The sequence below is a fragment of the Urtica dioica genome, chromosome 3 (assembly GCF_054948205.1).
Source record: "Urtica dioica subsp. dioica isolate 48M chromosome 3, U.dioica_male_clone48M_v1_H2, whole genome shotgun sequence".
Taxonomy (NCBI): Eukaryota; Viridiplantae; Streptophyta; class Magnoliopsida; order Rosales; family Urticaceae; genus Urtica; species Urtica dioica.
Genome location: NC_142758.1, coordinates 44,228,038 through 44,252,184, shown reverse-complemented (window position 1 = coordinate 44,252,184; position 24,147 = coordinate 44,228,038). Strand labels below are relative to the sequence as shown.

The 24,147-nt window shown below is 36.8% G+C and overlaps 2 protein-coding genes across 2 annotated transcripts; both read right to left on the bottom strand.

Moving 5' to 3' along the window:
• Positions 1 to 14,106: 14,106 nt before the first annotated feature.
• On the bottom strand, positions 14,107 to 14,565 carry LOC149403030 (uncharacterized). The gene is made up of 2 exons (XM_089608609.1): positions 14,403 to 14,565; positions 14,107 to 14,291 (listed from the first exon to the last, which is right to left on the bottom strand). Exons 1-2 carry the CDS (start codon positions 14,563 to 14,565, stop codon positions 14,107 to 14,109), a joined length of 348 nt encoding a protein of 115 aa, XP_089464735.1.
• A 4,919-nt stretch (positions 14,566 to 19,484) lies between these two features.
• On the bottom strand, positions 19,485 to 23,221 carry LOC149403029 (putative apyrase 6). Its single transcript, XM_089609223.1, has 8 exons — positions 22,296 to 23,221; positions 21,826 to 21,938; positions 21,555 to 21,662; positions 21,175 to 21,229; positions 20,892 to 21,086; positions 20,702 to 20,799; positions 20,340 to 20,536; positions 19,485 to 20,188 (listed from the first exon to the last, which is right to left on the bottom strand). Exons 1-8 carry the CDS (start codon positions 22,900 to 22,902, stop codon positions 19,912 to 19,914), a joined length of 1,650 nt encoding a protein of 549 aa, XP_089465349.1. The 5' UTR covers positions 22,903 to 23,221; the 3' UTR covers positions 19,485 to 19,911.
• Between the last annotated feature and the right edge of the window lie 926 nt (positions 23,222 to 24,147).

Below are 24,147 nucleotides of genomic sequence, written 5' to 3'. Positions count from 1 at the left end.
TGATCACAGACTACTTGAACGTAGTCGTCGGAAGCAAGTTGAGCGCGATGATCAACGCGTTCACCATATGCCAGAGCCATGACGACGCGTTCAAGCTCGGGCTGCTCGTATTTGTGTATGAGTATCTTCTGTGACAACCGGCCAACAAAGTCATCGAGGAAAGGTGACAGAAATTTCTATACATCGTAGAAGACCTCCCCTTCTTCTTCAAGATGCCTTGGGGAAATTTGAATTGGGCAGAGACGTAGTCCAGCCTCTCGGTGAACCTAAGGCATTATCACGAGACGCTGCAGAAGAAGTTGAATGACAAGCTGGACGTGGCTCAGAAAGAGGTCAAGTACACATTGACGGGTAATCTTCATACCCTTCATTACTGGACGTACGAGGTTATCCCAGAGATCGGGATGAGGTTCGGGTCGAACCAGGGGATTCGTGTGCCCAGGATGCACTCGTGGTCTAGTAATGTGGTCATCATGGGCAAAGACATCGAGGCCGTCCTGAATAAAAAAAAACGGTAACTTTTTATTATTTAACTTTTATTAAATGTATGTTACATTATTTTGAAATATTAATAATTGTTTTTGATTTTGTAGGTGGGTGTTCTTCAAATGCTGAGACCAAGGGCAGCAGAGAAAGAATTTTTCACTCTCCTCGAGACACAGACGAGCAAATGTCTGTATCCCATAGACGTCGAGGGAGAAGACGCGACTGAGCCACGAGATATCGAATAAGAAATAGATCGAGTCGCGACTGTTGTAGAAGATGTCATCGTCGGAGACTCCGACAACGAACACGTGTCAGACAATCCCGGTGTTCGTCTTGGTAGTCCGACCACTCCCGCAATGGGATCGAGGCCCACACCGACCCCTCGCACCGACATTCCCGAGCCCTTTGTCCTAACACGGGAAATGTCGAAAGAAATGCGAGCATCCCAAGAACAACTGTTGCAATCACAAGGGATGATCTTACACGCTCTTAGCACGAGCGGGCGTAGAATCGCGTGCATCAGGCAAAGCCAGGTTAGATTTAAATCAAGTTATGTTTAAGTTTAAATTTTATTTTAGAGTTAAGTTTAAATATAATTTAACGTTTTAAAGTTAAGTTTAAATTTCATTTTAGTTTAACTTTAATTTAACGTTTTAGAGTTAAGCTTAAATTTAATTTAACGTTTTAGAGTTAAGTTTAAATATAATTTAACGTTTTAAAGTTGAGTTTAAATTTCATTTTAGTTTAACTTTAATTTAACGTTTTAGAGTTAAGCTTAAATTTAATTTAACGTTTTAGAGTTAAGTTTAAATTTCATTTTAAATTTAATTCAACATTTAAGAGTTAAGTATAAATATAATTTAACGTTTTAGAGTTTAGGGTTAAATTTATATTTTATTTATAGTTTTTGTGACAAGTTTAAATTTCGTGACATATTTTGTTACTTTGACTTGCAGGTTGATATGTGGAAGAAGCTTAACATTTTGTTCGAGGACCAAACGGGCTTGCCTGGGGGTGAGATTCCCACAACCCAAGCTGATGGTCGTCGTAGATGCCGGACCCCTCCTCATTCTCCTCATCCTCCTCCTCATCCTCCTCCGACGACGGGTGGTCAAAAGCCGGCGTCTTCATTGCACGAGCCGTCTTCTTCGCATCGCGAGTCGTCGAAGAAGTCGAAGAAGCCGTCTTCTACGCATCGCGAGTCGTCGAAGCGATCGGAGATCAGGCCGGTGACTTCGCCGAGGTTGTCGACGTCTTCGTCGAGTCCTCGTAGAGAAGACATTTTGGAGAAGCAACGCCGGCTCACAACTCCGCTTAAAAGGAAAAGCGACAAGGCACAGCTTACTCCGCCACGTCCAGATCAGCAAGTGCGACATAAGTCGTCGCGTTGGGCCGATTTCACTGATCCGACGAGGCCCAAGTATTCTGAAAAGCCGATCCCAAAGTTCAACCCGTTGAAGGTCGCGAGGCTAAAGGAGTTTAATAATTTCGTTAAGTGGTTGCGGACAAAGGATGGCAAGTTCATGGAGTCTACTCGCCTGAAGACGTGCGACGGAGACACGAATTTCTTTGACACGATATTGACAGAAACCAGATGGTTACATGATTCGGTACGTTATTTATTATATTTTGCATTCCCTATTAATTTAAAATAACGCTATATGTTTGTTATGTCTCAGCATATTGATGCTATAATTCACATCATTCGGGCTCGCCAACGAGCTCTCGACGGATATCGGCAAGAAGTTCGAATCATGGATTGTCGGTGGGTCCAACACGTGTATGGCCGATTCACAAAGGAAGAAGCGAACATCAAGAAGGCCATCGAGCTGGGGGCAGAGCCCGAACCCGTGGACTGGGACATGAGGGCAACTATTACCCCGATGACTGGGTATAGGGACACCGATATTTTGCCTTGGGATGGTGCTCGCGAGATCCTGTTCGTCGTGAACTTCAAGAACCTTCATTGGTTCACATGTCGGATTGACATCGAGGCCTGGACCATTACCGTACTCGATTTCCAAAAGGATCTCATGCAGTCGTCGATTAATCAAAAGGAGTTCACGGAGACGATGGAGGTACGTAAAATGTTATGTTATTCAAAAGGGTTACTTAACATTGTTAAAATGTTTATTATTCAGACTTGAACTCGAGCATTAGCTAGGATTGTGGCCATATTTGGTTACTTCAAGAACCATCGCCACTCTTACCGGGAGAGTGAGCACGGTGAAATTAAGTTCACATACCCGATGTGGCTCGTCGATCAAAATGTCCGACAATGTGCATACGGGTAAACATGTTTACATTTTTTGTTACAAGTTATTTTAAAAAGTTTTTTTGACTAGTTAATTGAACTTTTTTTCGAAAAGTTATTTTACACGTATGTTTGGTTTTTTAACGAGATTTTTAACAAGTTAGTTTTTTTTTACAAGTTATTTTAAAAAAGCTTTTTTGACAAGTTATTTTAAAAAAGTTTTTTTGAAAAATTTTAAACAAGTTTGTTTTTATTGACAAATTAGTTTAGAAGTTTGTTTTTTTTGTTTTTACAAGTTTTGTTATTCAACTTTTTTTGAAAAGTTATTTTACAAGTTTGTTTATTTTTTTTACAAGATTTTATACAAGTTATTTTAAAAAAGTTTTTTTGACTAGTTAATTGAACTTTTTTTTTAAAAGTTATTTTACAAGTATGTTTGTTTTTTTTACAAGATTTTTTACAAGTTAGTTTTTTTTACAAGTTATTTTAAAAACGTTTTTTTGACAAGTTTTAAACAAGTTTGTTTTTATTGACAAGTTATTTTAGAAGTTTGTTTTTTTTACAAGTTATGCTATTCAACTTTTTTGGAAAAGTTATTTTACAAGTTTGTTTATTTTTTAACAACTTTTTTTAGACACGTTTTTTGACAAGTTTGACAAATTCTTTTACTTATTTTTGTGTTGTAGCGATGATTGCGGGATGTTCGCAGTGAAGTATGTCGGGTACATAGTACTGAACGAATCATTTGACACTATTCAAAGTGTCGATATGAGAACGTTCGGGAAGAAATGGTGCGTGGACTTATTCTAGAACCACCTTATCTCGTGATTTTGTATTTTCGGATGTTTTTTTTTTTGTATGTAATAGTACCTTATAAAAATATTATCAAGATGGTTTGTTGACTATTGATTGAATGTGTTTTTTATTGTACCTTATAAACATGTAATTTTGTAATATTCCCTATATAAAGACTATATCAGTATTCAATGAAAGCCCTTCACACACCAAAAAAAAAAAAAAAAAACCATCACAATTCAGACTGATGACACTCCATTAAACAAAATAAACATGTAACTCAAATAAACGTTATAGTTTTAAACTTAAAAATAAAAAAACACAAGGTCTAAAGTTTTAATCCCTCCAAGTGCATGTTTTTCTGTTATGTCCCCTACCACCACATTTCCCGCATTTTCGCTGGACAACAATCTTTTCGCCTTGAGATGGGTATCGATTAATCCTTCTTCTTCCTTGTTTACTTATCTTCGGTCGACCGGCTTGCTTCTTTTCAACGGGTTCCGAAACTTTCATGTTTTTATCTCATCCGGGACATCCCATTGATCTTCATTGCCAACCGGATATATGGCTTCCTTGTACATCTCAATCCACGTCCCCTTCAAATAAAAGTCACTGCATAACGAGTACACGTCCACGCTTCGATGTTGGGCTGCTGCAATAGAATGCTCGCACGGGATATTCAATTGTTGTGGTAGTCCGCAAGTGCATGTCTTCGCCATAAGGTCTACATCGAAATCACTTCTTGCGTCTTTGACATGACATTCATATAGACCAAGCCCGTACGCATTGACGAACTGTGCCTTATTATTTAGCTGTGCGAGATCATTTTGCCACGTTAGTGTCAATTTTGTGTTCAACTTGTGCGCTATCTCTTCTCGTTCGAAAAACCAAGTTTGGAGTGTGAATCGAATAAAGTCGAGCAACGTCGTAATGGGAAACGTCCTAGCATTCCTTGTTTTGTTGTTGAAGCTTTATGCGTTGTTGCTCGTCATTAGGTCGTACCTATATAAAACCAACGACGTTTATATAATTAACGACATTAAAAATGCTAGACAAAAGAAGTTCTAGACTTTTACCGTTTTCCAGGAAAGAAAGCTCTGGCCCACCGATCGACACCAACTTCTTCGAGATACTTTGCCATCTCGACATCCTTTCGTCTCAACTGTCTAAAATTAGCTTTGAATGCTGTTTTAAGAAGGCGTAAGCAGCATCGTAAAGTTCAAAGCAACAATGGTCTGTCTTGAACTTGTGTTGGACATTCAGTTGTAAATGATGATAACATGCTCCGTGAGGGATACCAGGAAACACAACATCGACACCATGTATGATGCTAACATGGCGATCGGATATGAACGCCAAATTAGGTACGTCTTAGCTTCTCGCAATCTTCTCAAAAACCAAATCCAAGAAGCATGACACTTGCTATCTACAACTCCAAATGCAAGTGAATATAATTGTGAATTCGCATCCATTGCAATTGCGTAAAGCAACTGTCCGCCGTATTTTGTCTTCAGAAATGCACCGTCCAATGCTATGACCGACCGACATACTTTGAAGCCTCTACGACACGCCCCAATGGAAAAGAAAGCATACTTGAATTTGTCACCATCTTGCACAAAATCTGTTAACGTCTCAGGATTCTTTTGCTTCAACATGTACAGTCAAGACGGTAACTTCTGGTACGATTGTTCCGGCGTACCCCGTGTTGTCGGTCGTTTTCGAAAAATCCGAGACGCCGAAAAGGCACGTCACTCAAAGGGCCGATGGTCAGGCCGGAGGTCCTGAAAAGCGGAAAGCCGCCAAATCCTCGTCCAAACTCTTGACTCCTTGAGTCGAGCTTAGCCCCTCGAATTGAGACTTGAGTCGGTTCCTCGAGTCGAGCCTCGCTCCTCGGGTCGAGCCTCGAGTCGGTCTCCTCGAATCGAGCCTCGCTCCTCGGGTCGAGCCTCGAGTCGGTCTCCTCGAGTCGAGCTTCACTCCTCGAGTCGAGCATCGACTCGAGTCCTATCCGTCGAACAAACATTTTTGTCATAAACCCGAAATACTATGCCTCAATGGGCTCGGAAGCAAAACGATCGCGGAAAGCCCACAGAGACGAAGCCCAGCGCATGCCGCGCATTGAGCAGCGCTGCCCGCGCGTCGCGGGTCGCGCGCCGCGCCCGACCAAGGCCGCACCGCGCGCTGAGCGCGGCTGAGCGGCGCAGACCGCGCGCCGCGGGTTGTGCGCCGCGCGTTGTGCGCCGCTGCCTCTTGTGCGCCTCCCCTTGAATAGGGGTGCGTTCCTAGTCCCACATGGACGCCAAATGACCTCCTTGGGGGTCCCCAAACACCTATAAAAGCCCTCTCCCATTGAGGGGAAATTCATCTCTTCATCTCATATCGACACGCTCGATTTCTAACTCTCCTCTGCTTCTCTTGATGCCATTTTTGGCCTGAAGCATTTTCTATACTCCCTCTCCCGTTCTCAGAGGTTGCGAAGCACTCACGGGAACTTCCCGGACGTCGCTCCCTCTGACCGAACGTTCTCCGGTGCTCAAGCACGCCCCTAGGGTTCTCAACTAGAGTTTCCCTCGCGCGTCTAACACGCTAGACGCATACACGATCTCCGAGGTTCTGAGACGCCGCCAAGGACTCCTTGTGCCCCATCTCCTTCGTCGAGTACGCTTCTCCACCCAAGTTCTACGCCTCATACTGCGTCTTTCACGCCTGAACTACGTTCTGACCTGATCCCACACACGGGTACGTAGGCAGCCGACACACAAGGCACGGTCACTCCTCCTCCTCACCCCCTACCTCTCCCGAGAGGCGGGTTGATCGGAGAAAACCTAGCTCGAGACTTTCGAGTTCACACTTTTTGCCCGGGTGCGATCACTTGGTCCGGCCTTGGATCGAACCGCCCGAGGTTTTCAATAGTTGTTCATTTTCGTGCGACAACACCCCGCACGTACCCAATAGCTTTCTCCAGGGATCTCCAAGCTTTCAAATACGATATGTTCACACCCCATCTTGTCTTCACTTCTTCCCTGACGTTATGCGCCGAATACTCTGCCATAGAGTTAATTGAGTACTTGTCTTTAAATACGTGACCGATGACCCATGGTGCTGCTCCTCGATGGCCCTCTGTTCGAACAACAAGCGCACATGAGTGTTTACCCTCGTACGACGTAATCTCCCACATCTCAGACCACTGCACGACACCCCTCAACCTCCATGTACATCTCTCGTCTTTGCATAGAACATACCATCTCTTTTTCGAAGAAGATTTCACTCTAAATTCGAAATTATGTTTCAACGCGTACAAGTGGATATGTTTTTTCACTTCATGCTTGTTTTCAAACTGCTGCCCAATATATTTCTTCTTAGCTACTTGTTAGTTTCAAAGGTTGATTAAACAATAGGTGGTTTCAGATTATACTTGAATCTCATTTGAATCCACTTAAATTACTTGTAGAAGAATGAATTGGATAATGACTCGGGTTTTCCTTCACAACATCATCGGCGGTGAACTCGGGTGCTTTCCATGAATAAGGAACGATAGGTGATCCGATCATCGGAGGCTCACGCTGACATTGACCCGATGGTTCACAATGACTCGTTGGTATTGTAAACATTTCCACAAACTCTTCATATTCTTCTGGATTGGCGAATTCTTCAAATTCTCCACCTCTACCATTGTTATCTCCATCATATCCGTCACTATTCTCTTCGTCACCTTCGTCACCTTCGTTTTCATCACCTTCGCCACCTTCGTCACTATTGTGTCCATCATATTCGTCACTATTGTGATTACAATCTCTATCATGCATGTATACTTCTCACCGTTTTCGGCACCCTTGTACTTGTTAAACAAGTCATCGTCATAGCCACCATCTTTGTTTTCAATTATAGGATCATTTTGTCGATCCTCGATAACAAGAGTATTTCGTCTCTTCTTCGGTTCATTGCGAGACACCCTTCCAACTTCCACATCTTTCCCTTTACATACTCCTCGATACGCAATAGGTGCAATGATCTGTTTCGGTACCAAACTTACACAAAGTGGAAATCTATTATGATATTTGTACTTCATAAAATGCGAAACATCACCACTGTCCTTCAATATGGCAGGACCCAGCGGAATTGTACCGACTGTGTATGGGACTTCGAGTTTTAAGTCGAAAGCGAATCTGTCTAACTCGAACTTCTCGTATAACAAATCTACTAACTCCATATACGTTACCTCTTTCGGAACTACGAAAGCACGCATTTCTGCATTGGTGAAAACCCATTGGTGTCCTTCATTCTCCCAAGTGCCGTTAACCATGACAAAAACTGTAAAAAAAACAGTCAAACTATGCAAAATTAGCTTATCTATCGTACAACATCGTACAGAATCGTAAAGCATCGTACTGCATCGTACTGAGTTGTATTGTACAGCATCATACAGAATCGTACAGCATCGTACAGAGCGTAATTTTTTTTTTCTAAATTTCATCGCACAAAAAGTTAAATCTCATCCTACCATATCGTATACCATCGTACAAAAAAGTTAAAACTCAGATTTTGGACTATGTTTTCAAATCTGATAGATTTTTATTGCTACATTCTATCATATACAATCATAAACTTTGTAAAAAGGATTAAGTTAGTAATCTTACCCATGATTCTTTTGAAACCCGCTTAAGTATGGATTTGAGTAGATTTGAGTGTGATTGAAATGATAAAAATGAATAGTGAGAGATGTATAGGGTTCAGATGGGTATTTTTGTCCGTTTTGGGTCCAAAAGTCCATTTTTAGATATATTTAAACATTAGGGTCTAATCTTGATATTTAATGTATTATTAAGCCCAATTAATGAAATTTCTCTTCCTTATTTCTTCCTCAAGACAGACAATCCAATTTTGTTTTTAGAATAAGACAGTGGTCCCGTTTGGCATAGTTTTGTTTTAAAAAAAACAAATGCTTTTAGATTCAGTTTTTGAAAAAAACTGTTTTTTTCAAAAACTGACAAGGTGTTTGGTAAACTGTTTATAAAACAGTTGTTACTGGTAACAAAAACTGATTAAGCGTTTGGCAAAATAAATATATTATAGTAAAAAGACTAAAATAGACATATTCTTAATAATTAAATAATAATTATTAATATGCTTATTTATATACATATATATGAATAATATTTTGTACGAGGATATTACAGTAATTCATATATCAAACTTAAAAACATTTTTTTTAAAAGATAAGAATTCTAGCTTTTCCATCTCATGTACATATTCTAAAATCGCTTTTGAAGTTTTTTTGTAAAACAGTTTTGCCAAAAACTAGATAAGCAGTTTAGTTTTTTCTAAAAACAAAAACAAAAATAGGGCTTTTTATTCTTAACCAAACGCAGTTAGTGTCAAATCTAATATAAATAACCGCTTTATTTTTTTACTGTAATGTTCTTTTGGATAAGAAGAAAGAAAAATATATTTATGATTATAATAAGATATCGTATGCCTCTCCTAACTTTAATTGAAATATAGCGTTTATTCTCATAATTTTAAAGTATCAAAAATATTTTTAAACATTTTTATTGATATTAATTATACACCTTAAAACATATTTACATTTCAAAATCTTTCTTCTTTATAAAATTTTATTGATTTTTTAATTGATAATTGAACTGTCCAATTTACTCTTAATGAATTCCATCCTTTTATACTCTGAACTTTTTTATAATAAAAATAAAGAACATAATCCTTGTTTGGCTCGTGCCTTCGATTTCTTATTCATTAAGGATTTAGCAATGGGGAGAGAATTTTCGGGTTTCAAGCAAGAAAAAATCTTACATAAATCTTTTGATCTAGACGACTATGGAGAGTTTAATTGGGCTAGTCAATCGGACTCAATGAGCTTGCAGGGTGCTCGGTGATTATGGTGGCGGCGACATCAACACTTTTTCTTCTCTCTGGGAAGCTCTTCCTTCTGTCGCCGTCGTTGGTGGTCGGATGTGGTCACCTCTTTCGAAAATGGACAGTTCGATTTTAGAAAATCTTATAAAAATGAAGGGTTTTGATATGTAAAAATGTTTTAAGGTTTTCAATTGATGTTAATAAAAATGGTAAGGAGCACTTTTGATTTTTTAAAAATTGTAGGAATAAATGTGGCATTTCGATGACATATGATTTTTTTTTTCTATTATTAATAATACATGTCAAAAATAGGGGAACTTGACTATAGCCTTTGTCTCTTAAAACTTTAACTTAATTATTTAATAATTACAGAAAAATTCTAAATTAAGACAAAATATATTTTTTCATAAAAATTGAGTCAATATTTTTAATATTGAAATAATTATGCTATAATGTTAATTAAAGTTTATTATTTGACTAATTCATATAATTTCTTTTTGAAAATGTTTGATCATGTAAAATATAATCATGATGCGGCCCAAAATATCCTTTGGAAGAAACACTCTTGCAAAATCTCTAGAATTATTGTCACTGTTGGATCAAGGATTCAATTTCAAAAGGGTATTAGTGACATGAAAATTTTGGAAGAGCACGAAGAAAAGAATTTATATAAATCTAGACTAATTCATATATATATATATATATATATATATATATATATATATATATATATATAAACTATAACTTATATATAAAAATCAAATTTTAAAAACTTTATGCCTATCACATCATGGTGGGCCTTCGGTCGGAAGAGACGGAAGGAAAAACTTATGTGGCTTCCTCTGTTGATTTCGAGAATCTGAAAAAGGAAAGAGATGGAACCAGAGAGAGAGAGAGAGAGAGAGAGAGAGTGAGAGAATGAGAGAATCCTGAATAGAATCTTTTTGAATTAATGCAAAAGAATGAATTGATTTGATAGAATCAATTTCTTAAATACATAATAAAAGAAAACGAGCTGAGTTGTCAAAACGACATACTCAAGCAAAAGAACAAAAAAAACTACAAGTCGTTTTTTTATATAAAGAAAGAAAACTGCTGAAATGACTTAGACAATAAGCCATCTCATTTGAACATTAAAACACCAAAACTACAGCTAGCTCCAGTACTTCTCCTCAAGGTGAACTGAAAATGTTCTTCAAGTTCATCTTGGATATAAGATCTTCTAGAGCCGGTGGCGCCAATGGTTTAGTGAAAATGTCAGCTATTTGATGTTGCGTCCGGATTGGAAGCAGTTTCACAAAGCCACATTGGAGATGATCACGTACAAAGTGTAAATCAATCTAGATATGCTTTGTCCTCTCATGAAATATTGGATTAGAGGCTATATGTAACGCAACCTGATTATCACAATAGATCACTAAGGTATCATCTGTCTTGATCTGGAAATCCTTCATCAAGTATTGCAACCAAATGACTTCACTCATTGCAGCTGCAAGTGACCTGTACTCAGCTTCTGCAGAAATCCTTGAGATTGTTGTTTGTTTCTTTAACTTCTAAGCAAGAAGAGAATCACCTACAAACACACAATAGCCAGTCACTGATCTCTTAGTATCAGAACAAGTACCCCAGTCAATATCAGAAAAAGCTCTTGATTGAGTAGAAGAAGGATAAAATAAACCAAGTCTCGGATTTGCTTTAACATATCGAAGAAAATGATGAACTACTTGTAAATGTGCAGTTCTGGGTGCCTGAAAAAATTGACTCAAAGAATGCGCATCACAAGAAATGTCAGGACGAGTTATAGTCAAGTACAAAAGATGACCCATGAGTCTCCTATACATAGTAGAATCAGATAACAAATCACCATCATTAAGAGATAAATAAATTTTAGGATTCATATGAGTCTTCAAAGGTTTAGACTCTATGAAACCAGCATCTTGCAAGACCTGCAAAACATAGTGTCTTTGGCTGATAACAATACCACATCTAGATTTGGAAATTTCAAGACCTAAGAAATATCTCTGATCACCCAAATCTTTCAATTTGAAATTGCTACTCAACATAGCTTTTACCTCAGAGATAATGTTGGCACTAGGACCTGCTACTATAATATCATCAACATAAAGAAGATGGCTACAAAAGAACTACCAGAACCGCGTATATACATGGAATAATCACACCTTGATTGAGTAAAACCAGCATGAACAACTAATTCTGTGAACTTCAAGTTCCATTGTCTTGAAGCTTGTTTGAGCCCATATATGGACTTGTGTAATCTGCAAACCAGTTTAATACTATGATCTTTTTGCTCCTCATGTCTCATATATCCCATAGGTAACTCCACGTAGACTTCCTCATATAGATCTCCATTAAGAAAAGCATTACTAATATCAAGCTGAGAAGGAAACCATTTATGAGAAAAGGCTAAATTAAGTAAAAACTTTACTGAAACTAATTTAGCCACATGAGAAAAGTTATCAAGAAAATCAACTCCCTCTTTTTGTGTGTAACCCTTGGCTACCAGACGTGCTTTTCTTCTGGCTAAAGATCCATCCGAGCTAAGTTTGTTAGTAAAAATCCACCTATACCCAATTGCAGTTTTGTTACTTGGAAGAGGGACAATGGACCATGTGTTGTTGCTGTGCGTGGCTTCAATCTCCTCTGCCATAGCATCTCTCCAAACTTTTTCTTTGCCTGCAATGTGATAGTGTTGTGGTACACTATGTGCTGAAACAGAACAAACAAAATCTTTGAAAGGCATGGATAAATTCTCATATTAAGAAATGTATCAAGACTATGCTTGGAAGTAAAACTTTCACCTTTTATTATGAGATTGCAGTGATAATCTCTCAAGTAAGTTTGATGTGCATGTGTTCTTGAAGACCTTCTTACTGCCAATTCTTCAGTAGCATCAGGCTGAGATGCATTGTCTACTGCCACAGGGTCTGGAATGACTTCCTCAATCCGATGATGATCTTCCAAGTCACTATGTGCTTGAGTGATCATGTCAATATTATGATCAGGATAAAAAGCTGGAATGACATTAGGCACAAGGGTAGGATAGGATTGTCTTCAAAAGGATCAACTCTGATATTAGGGTGTTTGACATCATGAAAAGGGAAAAACTTTTCATGAAACACCACATCCCTTGATACAAACACTTCCATAGTGTTAACATCAAGAAGCTTGTAACCTTTTAACTCTCTGTGGATATCCTATTAAAGCACATTTTCTGGCCCTTGGATCAAACTTGGTTCTGTATACCTTCAAAGTAAAGGCAAAGCACAAACATCCAAAAACTCGCATATGATTATAAATAGGTTCCTTTTGGTACAAAAGCTCATAAGGGCTCTTGTTTGATAAAATAGGAGAATGAGTCCTATTGATCATATAAGTAGAAGTCAGAACACAATCACCCCAAAACTCTATAGGTATATGTGATTGGAAAAGTAAGGATCTAGCAACATTCATCAAGTGCTGATGCTTTCTTTCCACAACAGAATTTTGTTGTGGAGTCTCAACACAAGAGAATTGGTGAATGATCCCATGCTTAGAAAAATAATCTGCAAAGGTAAGCTCATGTGCATTGTCAGATCTAAACATCTTGATAGTTGTAGAAAAATGGTTAGTCACATAAGCACAGAAACGAGGTATGATGGAATGGACATCAGATTTTTGTTTCATTAGAAAGATCCAACAAAATCTTGAAGTATCATCAACAAGAGTAAGGAAAAATCTATGTTCTAAACGTGATTGAACCTTGTATGGTCCCCAGATATCACAGTGAACAAGATCAAAACTAGAACTGGCAAAATTATTTGCAGAACTGAAAGGTAAGCGATGTTGCTTAGCTAAGGGGCAAACATCACAAGGATTATCATCTACATCTTTCACAGAGTAAGCTAACCGATGTTTAAATGCTAGATATGTGCCGAGACTGAGACTTGATTCACATGGCTCGCTGAGTTGAGAAGGTTATCCTTAGATAAGATGTAGAGATCATCTTGACTTTTACCCCAGCCAATCATCCTCAATTTCTTGGAATCCTGAATCAAATAAGAGTAATCACGAAAAGAAACAATGACATTAGATTATTTTGTTAAAGTCTTTACAGAAATGAGGTTGTACTTGAAACAGGGAACATATAAGACATTGTATAAAACTAAGTCCTTATGCAAAATTACCGTGCCAATCATATTCAAGAAATGACTGTATGATCAGGGAGAGAAACAGTTGAATGCTGTAGTGTTCTTAGATCAGAGAACAAAGATTTCTTTGCACATATGTGTCTAGTAGCACCTGAGTCTAAGATCCAAGAATCACATACAAAATTCAAAGTTTGAGAAGAATTAACCAAACCATAAAGACCTGTGCTGAACGAGGTCATGTTGACTTCACCAGGTGCACCTGGATTGGTCTTGTTTGAGGAGGTGAGTTGATTCGACAGGTGGTTGATAAGTTGATGGATCTGATCAGCACTCAGACTCTGAGAAGAATTCGCTTAAGTTCCATCAAGACCTCCTCCTCCATTGCTTTGACCTTCCACTGTGTTTGCTTGGCCTTTGGATTTGAACTTGTAGCCAGGGGGTAACCATACACCTTATAGCATTTATCCACGGTGTGGCCAAGCGTTTTACAATGCATGCACATTGGGCGGTCTTTTGGCTTGAATTTATTTGGATCTTCTCGGATTGCCATTGCTAGAGTGTTGGATTGATCATTGGAGGATTGAGACTCGTAACCGACAGATCTCTTGTCTCTTCTTGAGATAGCATTGCATAGACCTTGCTGATCGGAGGTATAGGCTCCATCAGGAGAACTTGGCCTCTTGGGTGTGTGTAGTTCTCATTTAATCTCATGAGGAACTGCATCACATACTCCGATTCTGCTTATTCAGATAATTTCACTTTACCTCCACAAGTGTAAGCAAAAGTACATTCTAGCTTGAAGTCACACAAATCTTGATGAACAGATTTGAGTCTTGTGAAATACACACCAATCATCTGCTGATCTTGAGAAAGATTGACGAATTCTCGCCTCAGCTGGAAGATTCTTTGACCATTACTCTGCTGAAAACGATCCTTCAGTTCATTCCAAATGTCTCTTGCTGTACCTCCGAAGAGAATGCTCGAAGCGATCTCTTTCGAGACATAATTCATAATCCAGACGATGATCGTACTGTTGTTGCGACTCCACAGCCTTAAAGTTCAGGATCTGGCAAGGGCTTCGATACCATATTGATTTCAAGAATCCGAAAGAGGAAAGAGATGGAACGAGAGAGAGAGAGGGAGAGAGAAAGAATGAGAGAATTCTTAATAGAATATTTTTGAATTAATGCAAAAGAATGAATTGATTTGATAGTATCAATTCCTTAAATACATAATAAAAGAAACTGGCTGAGTTGTCAAAACGACATACTCAAGCAAAAGAACAAAAAAACTACAAGTCGTTTTTTATAGAAAGAAAGAAAACCGCTAAAATGACTTAGTCAACAAGTCATTTCATCTAAACATTAAAACACCAAAACTACAGCTAGCTCCAATATCCTCGTGCCTGGCGGAACTTCCAGCTTCCGATAAGGACGGAAATCGGCAGAAGACTTCTGACACCTGTCAAAAGTGGTAGGCCTGTGATGGAAGGAGACGGAAGGCTTTTCTGCCGTTGGAGGAGAGAAGAGAATGACGTTGGAGATGAAAGAGAAGTCGATACATTTTTTTTTTAACACATTTATTTATTTCTCATATAAATACATCTCAATTCTTACCATTTTATTTACAAATCAAACTTTCTTCTTTATCAAACTCTCAAATTCTCTCAAATACTCCACAAATATATAATTAAGTTTGTATTCTAATTCTGTTTATATAGTTAAGTATATAAAATTTTATTATATACTTAAGTTTATCTACTTAATTTTTGTTATATAGTTTTGTCTAACGGAAGAGTTACTTTCAATAAACAATTGAAAGGTATCTTATTGGAAATGGAAGTGACACTTCCTATCCTATAGCCAGGATGATTCTCACACACATCCTAGTGTGCGTTAGTGGCTATCGCCTCCAATTTTTTTTTTTTTTTTTTTCTTGACCAATGATTACCCTTGATTTAGCAAAAGTAAGTCTTATGCAATTATGTTTTAATTTTCTCTTTTTCATAGATATATGGCAATTGAATATTTTTTTGGCTCTTTGTGGATAATATTCAGAGTTCGAAGTAGCTATTGTCATTGCAAGCCTAGGATGTCTCTGTTCTACGAAACCAGCATCAGTTCATTACCGTTTGCATTGTCTCCTATCCATCTTGAAGGGTTATTTATTTATTTTTCACTTGTTTTATGTTTTATTAGTAATTTAAAATTAGACATAATCTTAGTACCATTTGACCTTTGAGTGAGTTTTCGGTTTCATTTATTGGATCTGAACCTCAGGTATGATAAATGGATGTATAGTATTTTTATGGACGTGAGTTTCAGTTGACTGGAAAATTCGGAAGCTCCAAAGAACTTTTTCTACAATAGTTGGGCGTATTAACTTTTTCTACAATTTTGAATTTTATTGTAGTTTCATTTTTAATTTATCAATATATTTCGAAGATCTTTTAATAATAAATAAATAAATGAGAGTGATATTTGAAATTGTACGAGTTGTACGGTAATAGTTAATTTTGATAAATATTGTGGTAAAGCATTGAATATTTCCTCCTTAGATATTTGACATTAGGGGATGGGCAATAATTTAATACCTTAGAATCGGCCAAAGCCTACTATATATCCAGCTTTCACCACTTGCAACCATCAAAATTAATGAGTCGAAAATTAAGAGGCATGGAATTTCTTTGCTAATTCAGCTATTTATTCTAGCTTGGTCACACTGAATTTCTACATGGGCCCATATTGCTAATATTAAGAACATTGACTTTGTTGGGATAGGAATAGAAAAGTTGGGAAAATGAGAAGGAACTTGTTACGATGGATAACTTAGAAATGACAAAGTCAACTTTAAATTCGATCACTTTGAGATCTAAACACCTCTAAGGGTAGCTTAATTTGTTGAGCTCATAACCTAAAAAAGTACTGGTTGCAATTAGTTCATTCCATTAATCTTTTTAAGATTCTATCCAAAATTTTATTTTATTAAAAAATAGTTCACCAAACCAGCAATAAATTAATTAACTAGATAATAATAATTATCAAAAGAGTATTTAATTTACATGTCAATTAATTAATTTTTTGGTAAAAATAGCTTTGAGTAAAAGTTGAAAAGTGTTTTTGTAAAATATAGAAGAAAATTGAAAGTTAGATTTTTGTAGTTTTGAAAAAAAAAACAGTTTTTTTTCAAAAACAGAATCTAAAAGCGTTTGGTTTTTTTTTTTTTTTTTTTTTTTTTTTTTTTTTAAGTAAAGCTATGCCAAACACAACCATTATCAAAATAATAGTGGACATGATGTAGTATCGAAATTCATTTTTAAAATGAGGTAAACGGGGTAATTTTTTCAAAATCATGGCGAAGTTGTGTTAATTTTTTAAGAGTCGTTTAGCTATATTATAAATAGCCATTTTTCATTCTAGTTACCTATGTTAAAAAATACAAACCATTTGCCTACTCTTCTTTTTCACTCTGAATTACATAATTAAATAATCTCTCTCTCTCTCTCTCTCTCTCTCTCTCTCTCTCTCTCTCTCTCTCTCTCTCTATTTATCTTTGTAGATACATATTTGCATGTAGTAAATTGACAGATATGTACAAAAAATGGTTAATTGGATGGTATGTCATTGCATTTTGATGCATTCTCAACTTAATGTTCTTCTTTTTTCACAAACTAAAGTTCGTCGTTTAACTGTATTAATAAAAATATTTTGAAAGAATCGCTTAGCTGTATTAGAAATAGCCATTTTTCACTCTAGTTACCTATGTTTAATTACTTTAACGTACAAAGTACAAACTATTTGCATACTTTACTTCTTCTTCACTCCAAATTACAAAGAGTTAGATCTCTCTCTCTCTCTCTCTCTCAATATATATATATACATATATATATATACATATCTCACTCCAAAAAATATATATCTACATATATATATATATATAATTGCATGTATTAAATTGATGGATATGTACAAAAAAAAATGGTTAATTGGATGGTTTTTCATTGCATTTTTATGCATTCTCAACTAAATGTTTATGCTTAATATAAAGTTAATAATTTTTTTAAAAAAAAGATGTGTTGTTAAATGATGTGTAAAACTAACTTGAATGTGTTTCATGTATGGAAATTAATTTTTCTCCGTTTAAAAGTAAAAATTAAGTCGTTTGACCAACACAATACGAAACCCAGAAGAAGAAAAAAAAAAACACGCGATCCGAGACATAATTCTACATTGATATTATAAATTATGGGTTCAAAATTATATTTTTGTGTGGGAGATATGCAATTTGAGTTGAAATGGTGCTTGGATGACTAATTGAATCAAGTGATCCCTGGACAAGCCATTCCTTCTGATATTTTCATAACATTAATACCATCCCGTTGACTAGGAAAAGGTAGTGAGGTGCACTATTGATTAGAAGGCACATGTGCCAAAATGTCCTCCCATAGGTCAAGAGGAACAAAATTAACCCACACTACATAGTTTTCATAATTCATGGCAACTTTTGCAAGCTTGTGAGAAATTTTGTTTACAAGTTCTATAGGTGAATACAAACTAGGCAAGAGGATAGCAAGTTACAAATTCTGTCTCGGTAGAACATGTATTTCTATTACTATGATATTCATAAATGAAGTAGTTAATGATGGGGTTAACATTATCATTTTTACTTTTTGTATTGACGAATCTTGTTTGTGTTCCTAAGAAAATGATTTTTTTTTTTTTTTCATTTTTTGGGGTCTCAAAGGGGCGTGGAACCGGAAATACATAAAAACTCTAGAATGGAAATGAAAAAGAGATGTAACTACAGTTCCTTCGGAAATGGTAATATTTGTGGCGCAAGACTAGAGAGAAAGAAGAGAAAGAGGCAGCTAGAGTTTGAACATATCTATATGGACAATGCTCGCTTTCGTCACCGACAAGGTTTTAAGCGCGAAAATATTCAAGATCGACTCGGAATTCGTCTACACTTGGATATCAATCATGCCTTGAGTATGCGCCTCCACCAAACTGCCTTTAATTTCCAAAGCTTCCTCTACCAAGGGGATAAGAGCATCACGAAAATCTCGGAGCTTAAAAAAAAACTCCACTAAGATAGTCTTTAGAGAACGCATCGTCGATATATATTTATTGTTGTGAAGCCCGTGGCTAGAGGAGACCACCTCACTGGTCTGTGCGATTTTCGTGATTGTGGAGGTCAAAGTTTTTCATACACACTCGCACAAAATCTTCAAAGATTTGCAGCTAGAGTTTGATCAAATCTATTGAAGATCAAACACAGTTGTTTTGGATAATGTCTTTGTTGCGGTTACAAGATTCAAGCGAGCACGATAGAGACAAGATTATGCATATCTGTGTCGTAACAACTTAAAACTTATTCTGTTATTCTGATAATGTTTTGACTATGTGTTATTATTTCGTACAAAAAAAATAAATAAATAAAAAATTGGACATATAATTTAATATTATCAAAATGCAATCCGTTGCAACGCGTGAACCTACCCCTTATTTATATACTAATGCTATAAGAGTGCATGTAATGCTAGTAGTTGCAAATAATGCTAAAAAAAGACGGTTATAATGTTTGCATCACGTGTGGTAGCCAAAAGTCCCACATTGGAAAGTCCAAGTGCAAGGTAAGTTCAGGTATAAACACTTGGAATTATACCAAAATTATAACTAATTAAAACTTTATTTCTTTTGAAAATCAATTAATAACTTTTAATACTAAAAACATGACTATATTTATTGATAAAATTGGTCATAGTTTTGAAATTAAAAGTAATTAATGAATTTTAGTCAAAATAGTTTTAAATGGTCATAGTTATACAATTATCCAAGATAAGTTGAAGGATTTTTATAAGAATGTAATGAAATTGGGCTTAAATAAGTTAAATAGGGGCAAACGAAGTTAGAGATAAGCTAAAAACTTGAGACCAAAAAGTGAAAAGAATATATAGGATTCATGTAGTCATAGTCAAACTAATACCATATAATTTACATAAGACTAAAATACTGACCAATCTTACACTTTCTGAAACAGACTTTCTTTTTCAAGGAACCTATGCAATTCAGAAGAAGTACATCTTCCCCAATAAGTAACCAATCCCGAGAGCTCAATGACTAGCAACGGGATCATTAAATCAGTATGCAAAACTGATATCGTAGATTGTTTCCAAAACAAAAATTGATTATCTACTCTCTATTCTATGTCCCCCAAACACTTTGCTCTACTCCGCAACATAAATTATACCATCTTCATCTTTGTAAAACCTCGATGAGCTTGTCCGAACATTATGCTCAGGTGTATTTTGCATGTGTCTTTACCCGGGTTTACGAAGCACCCTTTCTTTCGAAAGAGCTAATGATATCTTCCAACGCGTGTGATTATATATCTTCCCTTTTCAAGATCGTAGATCGTCTTCAACTGTGGCTTCCTCCACTTTAATATCGACCATAGCGCGAACATAAGTATCGCAAAAATGGCGATTAGTGTGATAAGTCTCGGCGAGTCTTGGCCGATCACAGTAGAGATCCAATGAGGCCGCTCGGAATCCAATTTATCTGTGGTTTGCAAGATAAAAGCTCCCAAAGCCCAATCGAGTGGAATATCATCCACCTGATTGGCCACTGTTATCCTGGTCAATAGTCATAAAAAAATCAATGGAAAATTAACATACTAGATATTCAGAATAATGAATCACATAACAAGGGATTTGTACTTGATGGATAACGAAACGTAACATTCTTCAGATTTTAGTTTTCATTTTCTTAGGTTCTGTATTGTACCTTCCTTCGTCCAAAGCAATTCCAAGACTGTCGTGGAGTAGGGCAACGATATAAGCAGACGAGAAGCAATAGTGGCGCAAATCGTCCTCGTGAAATAAAGTGTATCGATTCTTCAATGTTGACCAATCTTCACCGCAAAATTGTTTTCCCGCGAGAATCAGGTCCGAAAGATAAGACTTCTGGCCCAGACCGAAGAACTAATCCAGGAAAAAACAAGAAGCGGGGATAAGAATGTACATTATTATTAGAAGAATAAAAAAAAACATGACCATCTACAGAAGTAACTACATGCGGATCTGAACCATTTAAAAAGCATGGAAAATCAGAAAAGATGGATCAACAAAAAAGTAGAGGGGACAAACCTTGGATGTGTGGAAAAAGTTTTCTGTTGCCAAAAATTTCCCACGAAGCTTTGGTACAAAAGATGATCCAATATGGCAACGCTTATAGGAACAATCATCTGTGTTTTATAAAACAAGACATTAAAACAAAAATAATGATATGTTTGTTTCTTTGTGAATTCTTACATACAGCCTTGAAGTCAATTCTAACCATTTCCTTTCTGCAACATCATTAATGCAGCAGATCGGCATTCCGAGAAGTTCCCTTGGGATTGAAGAGGGGATAAATATCTCTCTTTTTCCCCAAGCAAATCAGGAGAAAGCTTCAAAGACTCTGAAACATGTGTATACCCTTTAGGAGTACAAGGATCTATACTCGTTCCTGCCTGGAGTGATGATTTACGCTCTGCATAAATGAAGAAATGTAAGAATTCGAGAGAATATGTATACCGTTCTAGAAGAAGTGACAATTTAGGGGAAAACATAATTATCACCTCTGTTAAATCCTCCCAAAGAAAGAACTTCTCTCAGTGAATCATATGCCACATTCTGAGGAAACAAACTGGTTAGCACACACAAATCAGATAATATCAACTTAATGAAAAATCAACATACCACCCTTTTGAAATCATTAGTGTCGTAAGTAAGTGAAGGGCATACATAAGATTCCAGTCTTCCAGATATTTACTACAGCTTTTACTTGGAAATATTTTCAACAAACTTGAAGTGAAATTTTTTTGCCACAAAATGTAGGCGTTTAAATTATTACTTAAAAGGCTGCATATAGTTTAGCCGGGATAAAAATGTTCCAACTAGAATATATGGGCAAATAAATAAGATTTTTTTTTTTTAAACAAAAAGAGAGAAAAAGTACCTGGCCGAAATGAAGAAAGCTATGGCTGTAGAGATTGTAAGTTACATTCTTAAATACGACTACTCGAGAATACTCGGAAGGTATTGGCTCCTTGGAAACGAAAGTCACCTGAAATATAAACACACCACACACTTTCAACCCTATAGCCACACAGAGCATCCCAATTCAAATGCGCTAGTTTATACCACATTGTATTGCGTTCTCGGACTAGCTATCTTTACAAGATATCGAATTGTAAAAGAAGAGGTAAAGTCTGAGAGTAGAACAAAACCTGAGCAGAAGCACCACCGAGTTCGATAATTCCAGTGGTGCGAAGAGGATCGCCTCCGAGAGAGCCAAGCGCATAGTTTGCGACCACCCAAGCATACATTCCTTCATCAGAGCCTAACACAACCAAACAACCCTCTAACAACATTAACACAGTAAATAAAAAAAAATACATATGCTATAATACCAGATGATCAAGAGCAATCCTTACTGAGAAAAACCATTAAAGACTGCTCTATCATGGTTAAATAAATCAATGCTCAAATTAGGAAATTTGAAGCTCTAATGTATACGCGTTTGGTCCACAATCTGTCCGATGAAACAGTATATATATATATATATATATATATATATATATATATATATATATATATATATCCCTAATCCAATTCCTCACAATACAAAAAAAAAAAAAATTAAATTAAATTTCGCAAACCAGAATTGCTAGGGTTTTAAGATTCAAGGCATTCATACCAGTGATCACCGAAGCCCAATCGTCTCTGAACTTGAAACCGGAAGCCCTAATTGCTCTGCGGCACGAATCCAGAATCCGATCCCGGACACGCGAATCAACCAGCCGGAGCCCCGCCGTGGCCATCAACCGGACTTCCGTTTCCGCCCAAAGCTCCGTCGGAATCTGCCCCTTCCCAAACTCCAACAACCCCGCCAGAGAGCCTCCCGCCGATTCCGGATCCTCCGAAAACGCCGACAAGCCCGGACTCACCCTCATCGACCTCTCCGCCGCGAAATCGAACCTCGCCACCGCCGAATCGTAGCCGAACACGTGGATCCTCGTCCCGGTGCTTCCTCCGTCGATCACGATCCCGAACCGCGCCGAAGATCCGGCGCGGCGGAGGACGGCGTAGCAGAGCGCGACGGCGGTGACGACGGCGATCGCCGTCGCCGCCGCGACGCAGAGGAGGCTCGGGCTCTGCTTGCCGTGGTGGCTCCGGGCGAAGAGGTTGGATCGGGGCACGGGTCGACCCGGGAGCTTGATCGGATCCATTTCAATGGCTTTGGGTTCGCCGGAGTCTCGCGGATTGGGATCGGCTACGCGCTTTCGGGCATTGGGGCGTCGCATTCACGAAGAACGAGATTCATATGTGTGTGTATGTATATACGCGTACTCGTGGGAGGGGTAAAATGGGAAAAATAATCTTTCGGGGGAATGTGAAATTGTGATGATAACCAGATCGTGAATCGGAGTCGGAGAGGGCTAAAATGGTAAATAAGAACAAGTCTTTCTTTACATATTATTATTAAATTTTCCTGTTACCCTCTCTCCGAAGAAGAAAGTGTTTATCGACGAACAAAACACGTTCCTTCCTCGTTCGACCTCTGCGCGAACCGGCTTGGTCGGCTTGTGATATAGTGACCCGGTTTTTCTTTATAATTAAATTCAAATGCATTAATTGGTCTTTAATTTGGGGGAGGATGGCAAAGGAATATCTTAGAGATGTGGTTGACTTATTTATTTTGCATTTGTCGTGGTTCGTGTGCTCCAATTATGTGTTCGATTAAAACAAATACATGTGTATGATTTGGTGGTATATATATATATTCCATGATGAGAAGAAATTGATAATTCGTATTTGGTAGGAGGACTCAAGATCAATGTTCGAAATGCCGTTTTTGACGCTGTTTCGAGCCTCCTAATTTACAAAAAATCAACTGATCGATGAAAAATCGAACGGAAAAAATGTGAAAAATGACAACTAATATGTCGTGTTCAAATGTCATTTTCCATGGAAAACCGACGGATCGATAGAAAATCGAACGTAAATAATGTTGCAAATTAAACTCATAGAAAAATACTTGTAAATATAGTCCAAATTTAAAACACTACAAATCTTACATATCAACCACATATATTTCACATTTAAAGTCACACCACAAAATATTTAAAAGACGGAAATAATTAGTATTCGATTTTTTAACATGTAAAAATATATGATATTTAAGAGTTAATAATATCTATATATGTGTTACATATTTTTATGTATTGATATTTATTTCTTTTGAGTTTTTTTTTTTTATATAAACTCTATATACTAAAAAAACTTAATTTTTTTTGTATAATATTTTTAAATTTTAAAGTATACATTGACGTGATAGCATTTAACTAATAACACAAATGATATTTAACAATTTGGTCTAATATTTTATTCAAATTTAAATTATTTAACAAACACAACTAAATTATAAATTAATATTTTATTTTTCATATATTTTATATATATATATATATATATATATATATATATTTGTAAAAAGAGGTTTAAAAAAATGATATTAAAAAATAGATAAAAAATGGAAGGTCTCGGCC